This window comes from Lates calcarifer, linkage group LG7_2, assembly GCF_001640805.2.
Source record: "Lates calcarifer isolate ASB-BC8 linkage group LG7_2, TLL_Latcal_v3, whole genome shotgun sequence".
In the NCBI taxonomy this organism is placed as follows: Eukaryota; Metazoa; Chordata; class Actinopteri; family Centropomidae; genus Lates; species Lates calcarifer.
The window spans coordinates 12,268,952-12,282,864 of record NC_066854.1 but is presented as its reverse complement, the minus strand read 5'-3'; the positions used below and the strand labels follow the sequence as shown (position 1 = coordinate 12,282,864).

Genomic DNA, 13,913 nt, shown 5'->3' with positions numbered 1-13,913 from the left:
TTAAGATGTATTATAAGATCTGGTGTACAGCCATGCTCCTTTATTTGTGACTGTTTTCTGACAAACTGGACACGAGCCACATGTAATTTATAATAGCTGAGCTGATGAGCTTGCTCCTGTAACATGTATGTACACTGTAGTTAGTTACAGCAGCGTTATTGCTCCTGATAGTGGGTTTAAGGTACATAAATATACTTTTTTACTCCATTTATTTAACAGTCCTTCACTGGCCTGTGTGTGATGGAGGAGAAGATGATCAGCATCCCCGGGAACTTCAGGTGGAGGTGGGTGGGACACCCGAGCTGGACAGGTCACAGGGTCGAGGCCTAACAAAGTGCAGTCCACTTCTCCAGGTTGGGGGATGGATATGTCGCTAATAACACAATTCCATGGAGAAAACACTGTTAAAGGCAAAAATGCTCCACTAACTGTAAAATACTCCCCCAGACAATTGCTGCTGTAGCGTGATGTGTTCCAACGATGCTCCCTTCACATTTCTGACTGCCCCCTCATATATGTCTGCGTAGAACCGGCCCTGGTTTAAATGCACACAGATGGAATAGTATTGTCATTCTGCAGCATACTAAAAGCTATGGGTGTATGTGTTTGCTATCTTACCTGGGGACTCTTCTTTAGTCAGGACTGAAATATTTTTTTTTCACCTTTCTGTGCAACTGTTCTACTCCTGCTTAAAAAATGAACACAACAAACATTAAATCAATGAGGCCAGTAAAATCAACATAACTGCGTGCTTTATTGATATACAGTAAAGCATTTTATAATACAGTAGTAAGGCATATATTTGGTGGAATCTGATATGTTGTGAAGTATTGATGCGTTATTTGAAAAATGATGTGATAATGGAACAAACATTAGAAATGAAAAACAACAAAGAAATCAATCAAATTCAGTGTCTGGATCAAAAACAAAAACCTCTTGGATCATGCTGCAAGAATATGATGTCAAAAACAGACGAGTGCAACGCTGCAACTCTCATCACAGACTTCTCTGAGTGGTTATACATTAAATAAGGATGGATTTTATTTAGTCGTACATGCTAATATTGTAACACCTCACACAGCACAAAACAATTTTTTTTTTTAACCAAGGACAAAATGTAACACTCTGCTAGAATAAATGCATCCTCCACACACAGAAAACAAATATCTAGTATATCCCAGGTACGACAGTAGTGCACACGGATCGATTGGATTTGTGTAAAATGCTAGTTTTTATACTTGAGTCATAGAAAATCTCTGACAGAGATGAGAAATGCAGCGAATGCATCCCAACATTCAGATTGGAGGCTCCTACAGTGCAGTAGAATATGTAAGGAGTGATCAGGATATCTGACATGAATCAATCAGCCAGCAATAATCAATTGATAATAAACAATCTGAGAAGAGTGCAGGATTGAGTACAGTAGAGAAATTGCCTCAGAACTAGACTTTAACAATTTATACGAGGTAGAGCTTATGTTACTGGGCTTCCTAGAAATCAAATATTTCTTTATTGAAATTGTAATCTTGTTCAAAATGCATTATTCCTCAAAAATAAGCTCAGCTAGCAGCCTCAACTAGCCAACCACTGTGATGCTCAGATTCAGTTAAAATAACATTCATCTAAGTTCCTCTTAAAGTGATTCTGACAGGGCGAAGCTGTCAACTTAGAAAGGTAAATACACAGTGTACTGTGTGCACTCAGCAGGCCCTAAAAATATATTTAGACATTATATTAGTGATTTCAAATTCAATGAAATCTTTACTCTCTATGTACCAGTGCAATAATAAGGATGTTTTTGTCTGTAAAAAGAAGTTCTTTCTGAACTGAGTTTTGAAAAATCCACACTTTCACAACTGATGATCAGTTTGATCATAAAAGGTGAGGATTCAACTACAAAGGTGATTATTAGACATCCACAGAGAATACTGATGGACCAGAGGGTTTACTTTATTTATAGACAACCACATGACTGAAGAAGCTGCCTCATCACTACTTGAGTTACATACCCTATTCTGAAAAGCTTATTTTTGTTGACCCCCAGTGCTCAGTTCTCAGCATTTCCTTCCTCATAGAACATTTGCAGAGCTGGGTTTTTAAAGAATAGTAAACCTCCTATTTTCAGATCTGTTTGCTGGCAGTCGTCTTCCTCCCTTTCTTTGTTGGCACATTGCTACATTACTTGGCGTGTTACTTCCACCAACTGTCAATCAGTGAAATAGCATGAACCCATCTGCAGGACAGTGATGTGTCCTTGTGTACAAGATCCAAACAAAACGGGGATCCACTCGAGAAGACATGGCTACAGAGAGCTACAAGTGGTCAAAGACTCCTGCTTTAAAGTTAGCGGGGCGGTGAAAGCCCCGTATGTGCCCCGAAGTGACCTTGTTGACTTATCTCTGTTCTGACTCAGGCCTTTACAACATCTGCTTATGCACACAGTACACTGTGTTCAAACAAATACAGGGATAAATCCTGTTGCCATAGAGATGCTCATAACGGATGGATGGATGGATGGATGAGTAGAAGAATGCAAAAATTAAGTTTAAATATAACATGAGGTTTATCAGCCAAAGGGGAAAAAAAAGCTGTAATGTAGTGTGGAAATTAGGCACCACACACACACACACACACGCACTCATACATAAAGTCACACACACACACAGTCTCATAGACAACGTACTGTAAAGAACCAGGATGCCTGCATTACCTTGACAGTAGTGTACGCTGTTATTGAAAGACAGTTTCCTCTTAGAAAGCACCCTTATGATTACAATCATTCTTTTTTGATACAAATGCCTGAAATGCTTTTGCTGTTTCCCCAATTACAAAGAGATGGCAAATATATGACCACACTGAACACACTGATTTGTATCTCATTTCAGCCCCCCTCCCCGTTTTATACAGTTGCATAGAAGTTTAAAAACCAGCCTCTGTTAATAATAAAACAACTTCAGGACGTTTTAAGAAACTACTGAAATCTACAAGTTATTATGTTTTTCTTTTTTTACGCATTGTTGGAACGGCAATCCTTCACAAAAATAGACGTTATATATTCTGTTTGTAAACTGTGTTTCCAATCCAGTTGTTTTGACTAGAAAAGCATGCTATAGGTAGAGAGGGAGGAGAGGGAGGGAGGAGGGGGGAGGCAGGGGTGTGAAGGTTGGGAGAGAAGGATCAGAAGGGCAGGGCCTCGTGCTGTTCGGCACTCTGCTCGTCTGTCATCACGCTGACCAATGACTCCATGGCACGGCCCAGATCATCGGCCATGTGGAACAAACTGCCAATACTGGGACCTAGAGAGAGAGAGAGAGAGAGAGAGAGAGAGAGAGAGAGAGACTGAATTACAGCTACAAACTGTAGGTTTGCACAAACTGACACATGGCAATAGAAATGTAACCTGAACCCTTAAACCTTTAAGGTTATCCTTAAGAAAAAACTGTCTCTACCTGTAGAAACATCAGTTTTGGTTTAAAGTGTATTCCAGTTTGAGACCCCAGTGGGATATAAAAGCAAGCCCACACACACACACACACACACTCAGTGTACAACAGGTACAGTGCTGATATTCAGTGTCTAGGCTCTGACCTTGTCTCTCCCCACAAGAACGTACTAAGCTCAGCACAGCAGGGAGTGACGACAACTTCCCCTCAGAGTAGTACAGTAGCCAGTGATAATTTTATCAACAATGAATATTTGTTGACATCAAATGTAGTAATAACATTAAATTACAAATAAACACTGAAAATGAGACCTATGAAAATGAAACCACAGCCTGAGGTAATGCTAGGCTGAGCTATGATAGTATTGGAAAGCAGATCCTGTTATTATTTTGATGTAAGCTCTGAACTCATCAATCCTCAAAAAGAAACATCCACAAGGCAGCACAGAGGTGACAAAATTAAACTGACAAAAACAAACAGCCACACATTAAATTCATTCCACTCATCGTCCATATTACAACACACAAACATTGTTCTTTAATGTTAACACATAAGCATAATGGAACGCATGTTTTTATCACAGTAAACTGAGTGTGAGTCTGACTGTGAACCCACACTGTGAGCTTTAACTGTGCCATAAACATATCGTCTCATCCTGTGTCTACATGTATACACACACACACACACCAGAGGCTACACAGCTCCACATGAGAACTCTATTCCCTACTGGGTGAAAAAGTGAGCATAGTGTGACAGAGGACAGAGGAGGGAAAGGAAATTAAAAACAGGGAACAGGAGGAAGGACAGATATCTGCTTTTCCCCCACTGCATCACTGTACCATGATGCTTCCTCTCAGCCATCATGTCCATGTGTTGAACGTTTTGTGTGTATTAATCCACCCATTAGACCAAGACTTCATGTTCTAGCTGAAATCTAAATCTGTGGTGGTAGGACAGCAGTCATGGTGTGCGTGCAATGGAAACAGATCTTAGAGGTGGGGGAATGGAAGGAAAAGGTGGGGGTTGTGATAGTTGAGCCACTAACCTCTCATGGGTGTCCCCTTCTCCCTCCTGGCTCATGGAGAAAAGGAGGAAAGGAAGAAAAGACAGAAGACAGGAAGAAAGAGAGTTGAAATCAGCCTTGTATCAGTGAGAAAGAAAGATGCCTGAAATGCTCTGATGACACTTTACTGAGTCTTGTACTTTACTTTACTTTACTTGTCTGATATTGCAATGTGGCTCTTTACCACAGCACAGTATTTACTGCATTTGAGCGGAAAGAAGAGTGTGAGGATGAGAAAAATGATTTGGTTGCGCCAGTGATCGACTCTGTTCTGATGGACAGAATATATGGATTCTCTAAGCTAATGTTCACTGTGACAAATCCACTATCTCTTCTCTTATTAGTAAAGAGTAGCAGTGTAGAAAACATTCAGGTAGGAGCTTCTGATTTCAGCCAGCGCTGACCACTGCTTTCTCCAGTTAAAGTGACAAACAGCAAATTCAACAGCTGTCACTAGTTAATGATAATTCAATGAGTAACTTGATGACAGAACAAAGTTAAACTTGGCTGTTTGTTCGCTCTCTGCAAGCCCGTGTCTACTCACACACTATACAACCAGAGTTTTACACCTTTTTCTAGTGGAAACATTTCTTAGTCTACAGCATGTTCCAAAAGTATATTTAATCAATATTTAGGTCAGTATATAATGTATGTACTGGATCAGAATCAGAATCAGGTTGGATTGGATTGGGGCTGGGTTCAAAAAACTTGATGGAAACGTCCCTAATTTCATCTGATACCTCTGGAATATCGAACCAACAGATTTCTAAAATGTATGTAGTTCAAGATGCAATTCAGCACATGACCAGTGGGGGCAGTATCAGAAAATAAGGTCAGCAGTTCACAACAACAATGGTGGAGGAACTCACAGAGCTTGTTCCTCCGACATTCCATCCATACAGGACAGATGATTAGTTTATTGTTTTCTTAATGCTTGGCCTGGGCTGTAGCCAATGGCTTTTAAGTTTGGCCTCCTGTTGTTCATGTTTTGTTTGTTAGTACTGCTCCATGTCCGATGAAGATTTGATTGGTGTAGATGCTGCCTATGTTCATATTTCTTCAAAGTTGAATGCTTTGCTGAATAACCAGTTATTGGCTCCTTTTTCTTCTTTTTTCAATCTTAAGAAAATCTATTGTTTCAAAGATTTATCTGGTTTTTAAACAGCTTTTCAGAAAAGAGTGGACCCTGCATACAAGACAAGACGGTGTTAGTATTGGTTGTCTGTACCCTGACTATGAGGGAAGGAATTGTTGAGCTGTTCCATCACTTCCTCCAGCCCAGATGCATCTTGGGAGGGGCTGGAGAGCTCATCATCACCTGAAATGGGAAGGAAATTAAGTTTTTCCATTTTCAGAATTCTGCTTCCTAAAAAAATGCACAGTCACGTTGTTTATGTGTTTGGGAAATGTGAACAACATGCATGCATGCACACGCACGCGCGCACACACACAAATACGGTACGTTTAAACAGTGTATCATAGTCTGATGTAGAACAATGTCTTAAGGCTTGGTCTCTATATGACACACATAACATTTCTGCTTTCAAAAGGGTGGATATAAATTAGAGAATTTGAGGGGGAGTGTGTGTGTGTGTGTGTGTGTTCTTACCCATTGTATCAGTAGTCTGGCTGGCAGCCACGCGGAGCAGTGGGAGGGAGGAGTCAGAGCGCTGAGAGGAGGTGGAGGGAGAGGACAGAGCTGTGCCGTTCACCTTGGAGTCCGTCTGACACACACACACACACACACACACGAACAGTGAAGTGTGTCTGCGGGACTGAGGACTCGGCCTAATCCTCTGTTACTGGCAGTCAGTCAGGCAATGTGGAGGAAACTGAATCAGCCTGAGCTTTAAGTTCACTGGTGGGAACTTCACAACATGTTAAATTAATCCAGGGTCCTCTGCTGTGGGTCACCACTGCCTTGCTCACATTCACATTTACTCTGAAATGACGTTCATGTAACAGACTTCTGGAAACAATAAAGTTACTTCAAACAGTGGTAAATCAGTGCTCATTTTCAAGATAATTTTGGCCCACTTATCTTCATTGGGTTTTTTTCCACCCTGGACTCAAGTTAATGTGACTTCATAATAAAGGTTAAAGACTATCAATAGATCAGTCACAAGGTGGGTCATGATGTGATCCTGGGACCCCCCATGGAGGATGCAGGATTGCTGTCGCTACTTGGAGGGGATTCGAGTCTGACATGATTTTCCTTTTCAGACATCAATTTATAAAGTCTTTGCTCTGCTCATTTGACTTTGCGCCTCATTGTCAGTTGGACTAAGAAACAGTGATGCATGATGTGCTATAACAAAGGGAACCAGTGTGAACCAAAACACACACACATTTTGTTCAAGTGCTGAGGCTACAGAAAAAAAGTCTTCACTGATTTCCAGGGCTCTGTTCATTTTCAATAACTAAATGTGTAGCCTTATATTAGTCAATTTTAAAATGCTATAGTTGTGCAGTGGCCCATGGGAATCCTGTGTGTGTTCCTGTTGCTGTGTACCTGCTCTAGCAGCTGTCTCAGCCTGTGCAACTGGGACTCCAGCTGTTTGTTGTGGTCCTCCAGAATCTGCATCCGGGCCTCCAGGCGTCCTTTGTGTTGCCGCAGCAGCTTGGCCTCTGCGATGAGCTCAGCGTCGCGCGCGCTCTGCGGCGACACCGGGAGCATCTCTGGGGGTGACGGCAGTGGAGACAGGCCCTTTCTGTCATGGGCCTTCTTCAGACGATCGTACTCGGCTTGTAGCTTCCTGTAGAGAAGGGCGGCAGAGGAAACAGCAGCAACAATAAACACGTCATCCATCATGCACGAGGGAAGTTAGTTTTGATCAATTTTCCAAGTTTCAACAAAATGGGTCTGGTATGACCAGTGGCTTAAGGTGGCTAATGTTGGATGGATACTGCTGTATTGTACTGTCTATTTCAGCCACTTGAAAAACAAAAATGAAAACAAACAAAACACCATATGAAATGTTTTTACTCATAACTGTGAAGGATTCCTTTTACTACTAGTGAGCTGTACTATTTTGAGGCCTCCTACTCACTCCAATAGTTCAGGTCCTAAAGACCTCCACAGTAGTTTTACAATGGTCTACTGTTTAGCCTAAACTAAGACTGATCGTGGACATCTGGAGATACTTCTCCTCTCTGTTGCTGGGGTAACCAAGGTCTTATGGATGAGGATGTAAACTAAGACATAAACTCAGACAACACTATCTAAATCCAGTTTCAGTCAAGGATGAATTAAGCAGATGAAAGGACAAGATACACATGACAGTTATTAGGTAAGAACATGTGACAATGGTAAGATTTGAGTGGCCAATAGTGTCTTCACACCCATAGGTTTAGAACATCAATTGGCCTTATTTGAGTAACGTATAGAAAAGCTTATACTAACCTTCCACCTTAGACATCTGAACTCTTAAAATTGTTTTTTCTCCAGCTCTATTTTCTCCTATGACATGTAACCGTGGTCCCTCAGCCAGGAGTTGAACTATGGATGTTGCTGGTATGTGGTATGTGCCATAACCATTAAGCTGCCAGGATGCCCCATTTATAGTTTTTTCAGAGCTAGTTAACTCCCCAGCAAACTATTTCATTAGCACTGACATGACTTAATTCAAAATAAGCTGAAACGCTCCAGCTGGTGAACTGGCTACCCACAGACAGCTGATTTTCAGTTGCCACCATTTGACAGGCAGAATGATGAAGTGTTGGCCATCAGCTTGCATGTAGGCATGCCATATGGTATGTGTTGTATCTTGTTCCTCTCCTTCATGGAACAGAAGTTATAGTAATAACATAAGTGTTCTCTACATATGCCTCCATTATCCTTTTATCATTTTCCTGTAATTGTCACTGTAAAAGGTATGAACCCAAATTCAAGTACATTATTCTATATAGCACAAATATTACAATGGCAAGATATACAAACTGATACTGAATTTTCTCATTAAATTTCAGCACAAGTCAACTCTGAGGTTGATGTATCAATGCATCCACTACTTTGTTTTTTATGCTGACACAAACATACCAAACTAATTACTGGGGAGTTATTAATCACCCACATAAACTCATTTAATGTGCAAGACATGCATTCTTCACAAAAGTAGCTGTAAAACGACCACAAACACTGAAACAATGTAAAGAACCGTGATACTATTGACATGTGCCAAGTGACAGCTTCAGTTATTAAAACACAATCTAACTTAACCACTTTGTCTCAAAGCATGCTGGGAAGTTCCATCTACCCTCTCTCCATAACGGTAGAATATTATTGTGGATGGCCACAAGATAAAAATGCCTAGTCTGTTTGCAACATTGTGATTTTACTCACCAGTTGTTTCATTTTCTGTACATTATTGAAATATGATTGCTATGCACTGTAATGGCCCCCACTGAGCCAGCATGCAGCAGGCAGCAACCCAGTTTACATGAAACCACACCCACATCTGTATGATCAAAGTCTCAATGAGACGACAGAAGCTTCGCCAAGCCTCAACAGATAAGTTACCTCAGGTCTGTGTGACTGTGATCATCAGTCATCTTTGAAAAGCACTGTTTTCTGTGCTACTGTAGCTGTTGAGGCTTTCGTCATATGAAACTGAAAGATAGGTGTGGTTACATTTACTGGATTTCGTTGAAACCACACCCACTTCCATGTTACAAAAGCCTCAATGAAACAATGGCTCCTTTCTAATGGATATAAGTCTGCACTTCATGGTGATGAAGCTCAAACTCAGGATTACTAGCCTGCACACTAAAGTGATCATTTTGGTATCATGACACCACAAGTTACTAAGTGCAATATGAAAGTGTGAACCCAAGTCCTCTGATGACCCCTATCTATTGTATATGACAAAGATTAAGAAATGCACAACCTTCTCTGAAGTTAGGTGTAAAACACTTTTACAACTGATCCTGACTGAAGTTACTGTTTGGAATAAAAAATGAGGCAGCCAACAGAAGTTAAAAATAGAAAGATGGGTCCATTCGCTCACCTGTTCTCCTGCTCCAGGTCATTGAGGACCCTTTCCAGCTCTCCCTTCTCCTCTGTTTCCATGGAGATGAGGATCTGGGCGGGGCTGCGGGGCTGGCTGAGAGGAGAGCCTTGGTTCAGAGACTGGCAGTAGTGCTGGATCAACATGTGCTCGTCATCGCTGCAGACACACACACATGCACACACGCACACCCACCACACACACACACACACACACAAAGCATACCCCCCAATGATGGGCAGATATATTCACACATTCACACCATCAAAGACACACGGTGCATGTATGCATGCACACGCACACACAGAGAAAAATGGAGAAAAAGAAAATCAGCAAGTGAATGACACAGCAGCAGTGGAACAGAACTGCACCATAGAGGGAAAATCTAAAACACAGCGGGGACAGAGAGAGGGCCAGGGCTGTCGTCTTTATAACACGTTCGTCCTTAACGCTGGTGAATTTTGGAGCAATTCAATTGGCCATGCTCTGCCAACTCTGAGCAATCACACACGCGGCCCGTGGTGTTTGGGAGGATTTTAATTAGGACAGCTATTTAGATGCTGCTGCGTGCACTGCATTGCTCTCAGCTCAGCCAATCTGCCATTCTGAATACTTAAGGAGAGGCAGATATGCGCTGTTTGAAAACAACAAATTCCCTTCAAGATGACTGCCGACATGAAAGTAAAACTCATTATGAAAAAAGTGTGTGGCTCTCTTAACTCTGGTTGCTAGACGCTTCCTGCTTAATCAACCAAGCTGCATTTTGCAAGTTATGTTGTAATGTTGTTTAGTACAATGAAGTCTTTCTTAACTTCATAATTTTAACTACATGTTTATCTGTTACACTTGAGAAAACGTTAAACTTGATCGTAATCTCACACACGCATAAAATTTTGTGAGACTATTTTCTGTGTGAATCTGTGGGATGATGTCTGGGATGAAGACTAAAACAATGATTCTTTATGGCTGGTTGAAAGTATGTAATATATTAATAATTACATATGTGGATCAGAATGTATGATTTAAATCTTGATCAGCTTTAATAGATAAAAAAGCTGTCAATTTGTGACTTTTTCTGTTCCTCTCTCTGTACCATGCAAAAGGTCCTTTTTGAAACAACATCATTTCTTGAGAAACTACTGGTCATAGTTATGACTTTAAACGGATAACAAACATACAGTATGTGCATACAAAATAATGTACCTACTGTACATACGTACATAAACACTATGCTTATTGTCACTGTAAATCAGTTGCACTTTAATTTTATATCCCAATAATAACCACTTGTCCCCAAGGACTGTTAAATACAACATATGTGATGTACTGATGTTCCCTGTTATTGTCAGGTATATTCTGCTCAGGTATACAGGGATATACAGTGACTTCAGAGAGCATTCAGATCCCTTCACTTTCTGCACACTTTATCGTGATGTAGATTCAATTTTAAGTGGATAAAGCTGCCATCTTGCCCATCAACCAACACTTAATAACCTTTTCTGACAAAGTGAAAATGTTTTTAGAAAATCTCTTATTTTCAAAATTATTTAGACCCTTTGCTGTGGCACTACGAATTGTGTTCAGGTGCATTCTCTTTAATTATCCCTTAGAGGTGTCTACAACTTGACTGGGGTCACTCTGTGGCAAACTGAACTGTCTGGACATACTGTAGAAAGGCAAACACCTGCATATGTGAGATTGTGCAATTCACACTGCATGTCAGCAAAAAACACAGAGACATAATGTCTAAGGAAAACTCTTAAAAAACCATTTCTAAAGCTTTGAGTTTTCCCAGGAGCACAGTGGCCTCAATAATTGTGAAATGGAAGGAGTTTGAAACCACAAGGACTCTTCCAAGAATTGGAGATTTGGCCTGGGTAAGTACCGCCTTGGTCAGGGAGGTAACCTATACCCCAATGGTCACTCTACCAGAGCTTCAGAAGTGCTCAGTAGAGATCAGAGAGCAACCATCTTTGCAGCACTCCATCAATCAGGCCTTAATGGTAGAGTGGCTAGATGGAAGCCACTTTGAGTAAAAGGCATATTAAAATTTGCCAAATAGCATCTAAAGGACTAAAGGCAAAAATGTAACTCTTTGTGCAGAACTACAAGCACTGTCTGTGGTGAACAGCAGGCTGCTCATCACCTGGCTAATACCACAGCTACAGCGAAGCATGGTGGTAGCAGCATCATGGTAAGGGAGTGCTTCTCAGCAGCATGGGCCAGTAGAATGGTCAGAATTAAGGGAAGGATAAATGCAGCCAAATCCAAAGAGGTCGATGAAGAAAACCTGCTTCCCAATGCACATGACCTGAGACTGGCGTGACTATACTGATGACCATGACCCAAATCATACAGCCAAGACAATGCTAGAGTGGCACGAGTGGTCCAGCCAAAGCCCAGACTTAAACCCTGTAGAACATCTGTGGAGAGACCTGAAGATGGCAGCTCACAGAACCTACAAGCTGACAGAACTTGAGAGGATCTACCAGGAGGAATGGGATAAACTGCTCAAATCTAGGTGTGCAGAGCTTGGAGAGACTTACTCAAGAGGACCTGAAGCTGTTTTGTCATTATTGATTGTAGTTGATGGGCAAAAATGCTATTTTTATCCATTTAAAATTAAGTCTACAACACAAAGTGTGCAAAAAGTGAAGGGAAAGATTGTGTAAATAGTGAATACTCTCTGAAGTCACTGTATTTGTGTAGGACACAATAACGTAAACAAGTATTAAATCAGAATTTGTATCCTAGACACTGCACATGTAAACATAGTCACTGACATATATCACAACCAGCCAATGGAAACAAAGAAGACAGAGCCAGTTCATACACAGCGAGCCAATCAGTGAGTGAGGAGGTTGGCAAAACCAAACAAACAAAAAGCGGTTCTCACATGCTCTCATTGGGTGAGATACTGTCATTCAGATAAGAGCCATTACGATTCTCCATTTCTGCTAACCTGCGGAGGGGGAAGAAACAGAGCAGTCAGTCCCAAAATCAAAAGGCTGAGCAATTAGTAGATTCTAGAGGGAAATATCTTACGGCCATGATGGGGGGCTTTCAGGGTGTTAAATGATGTGCAGTGTGATATGAAAACACTCAGCTTAGAGGACAATCTATCAAAACCAGCTCTGGGTTTCATGTTTCCTGTGATAGGTTATCTAACTTGGTGAATTCCACCTCTATAGAAGACTGGTTTTCACAGAATGAATGGTAGAAGATGTTTCTAGTTTTATGAAGGGAGGAAATTGAAGCCTGGTGTCTCCAATTACACTTATTGTAAGCCAACAGCAACAACAACAATGGAGGGTTTGGTGAAGTGCAAAATGGTGTTTTTTGGTTCTGTTGGAGCTCCTCTGTATTTGACATATGTTTCTCTATATGCTGCTGCCTTGCCTCTTTACAACTGATGCACCACAACTGTGCTAAGTGATTTTCAAATTAATTTGACTTACTGTAACTGCCTTTGTAAATAAATTACAGTAGTCACTGGCTAAATGGACAGACACTGGTTTCTTAAAAATAATAACAGGGTTTTTTTTATTCTACAGAAGAAGATTGATACCAACTCATTATGTGTGCATTAACTTTTGAGCTAGAGCCAGGAGATGCAACAGTAGGGTAAACAAACTGTTGCAAAATGGCAACTAAAGCAACCATTGTTGGCAATTACATCCAATATTAATTTAGTTGATTCAGCTAATTAAAAAGCCATTTGTCTATGTCTAATTTAACTTGGTAAGGCATTATTACACATGTAACACAATAAAAAGAGTTCATTTAAGTTATTTATCTGGTGTGACTACAAGGCTAGAAGTGGTGGTAACCATCTTTCAATAATGCATGAATGCTCCTGAGTTAAAAATCCATCAGCCATGAAGAGGTTGTTTTTACATTTTAATTTGTGTCTTTTTTCATCACTGGTAGTGAACCATGCTGGTTGTTTTCCTGTGCTACCAGTCTAAATAATAAAAAATTCAAATGTATCTCCTGTGGTATGTGGTCGTGCAGATATTTTGGTTTTGCGGCAGGTCCAGGTTTTGAGATGTCCATCTCTGAGATATCTGTTGTGAATGTAATTTCATGCCTCAATAATGTCTCTGTTAATTAGGATACATCAAGTGCCCCACTGCCAATAGCGTTCATATGGATTTCTCTGGTAGAAAGTGGCTCCAATGATAACTGTTCAAACTGAGGTCTGTGAAATATCCAGAGTAACCAGGACATTGATTCTACAAAGACACATTTCTAAACATATTCCAATATTATTATTCATTTAATACAATATTTTAGCACCACAGACAAAATTCCATTAATCTCCAATTGTAATGAAATAGTCATAAATCCAACACCAATATCTTAAAACCTGGATAAGTGAACAACTCTCTACATTCCTAG

At 40.6% G+C, this 13,913-nt stretch overlaps 1 protein-coding gene across 8 annotated transcripts in view; it reads right to left on the bottom strand.

Moving 5' to 3' along the window:
• Positions 1-735: 735 nt before the first annotated feature.
• dmd (dystrophin) overlaps positions 736-13,913 on the bottom strand; it is a 286,719-nt gene continuing 273,541 nt past the window's right edge. For 5 of the 8 annotated variants that reach the window (XM_018671655.2, XM_051065869.1, XM_051065873.1 and 2 more), the window contains 6 exons: positions 12,409-12,474; positions 9,513-9,671; positions 7,019-7,262; positions 6,116-6,230; positions 5,735-5,824; positions 736-3,296 (listed from right to left, as the gene is read on the bottom strand). In XM_018671655.2, the coding sequence (XP_018527171.1) occupies positions 3,178-3,296; positions 5,735-5,824; positions 6,116-6,230; positions 7,019-7,262; positions 9,513-9,671; positions 12,409-12,474 (793 nt within the window). In that variant the 3' untranslated portion in view covers positions 736-3,177. Of the gene's footprint in view, positions 3,297-4,488; positions 4,515-5,734; positions 5,825-6,115; positions 6,231-7,018; positions 7,263-9,512; positions 9,672-12,408; positions 12,475-13,913 lie in introns of all 8 variants that reach the window. The other 3 variants (XM_051065872.1, XM_051065870.1, XM_051065871.1) reach the window with 2 other exon arrangements.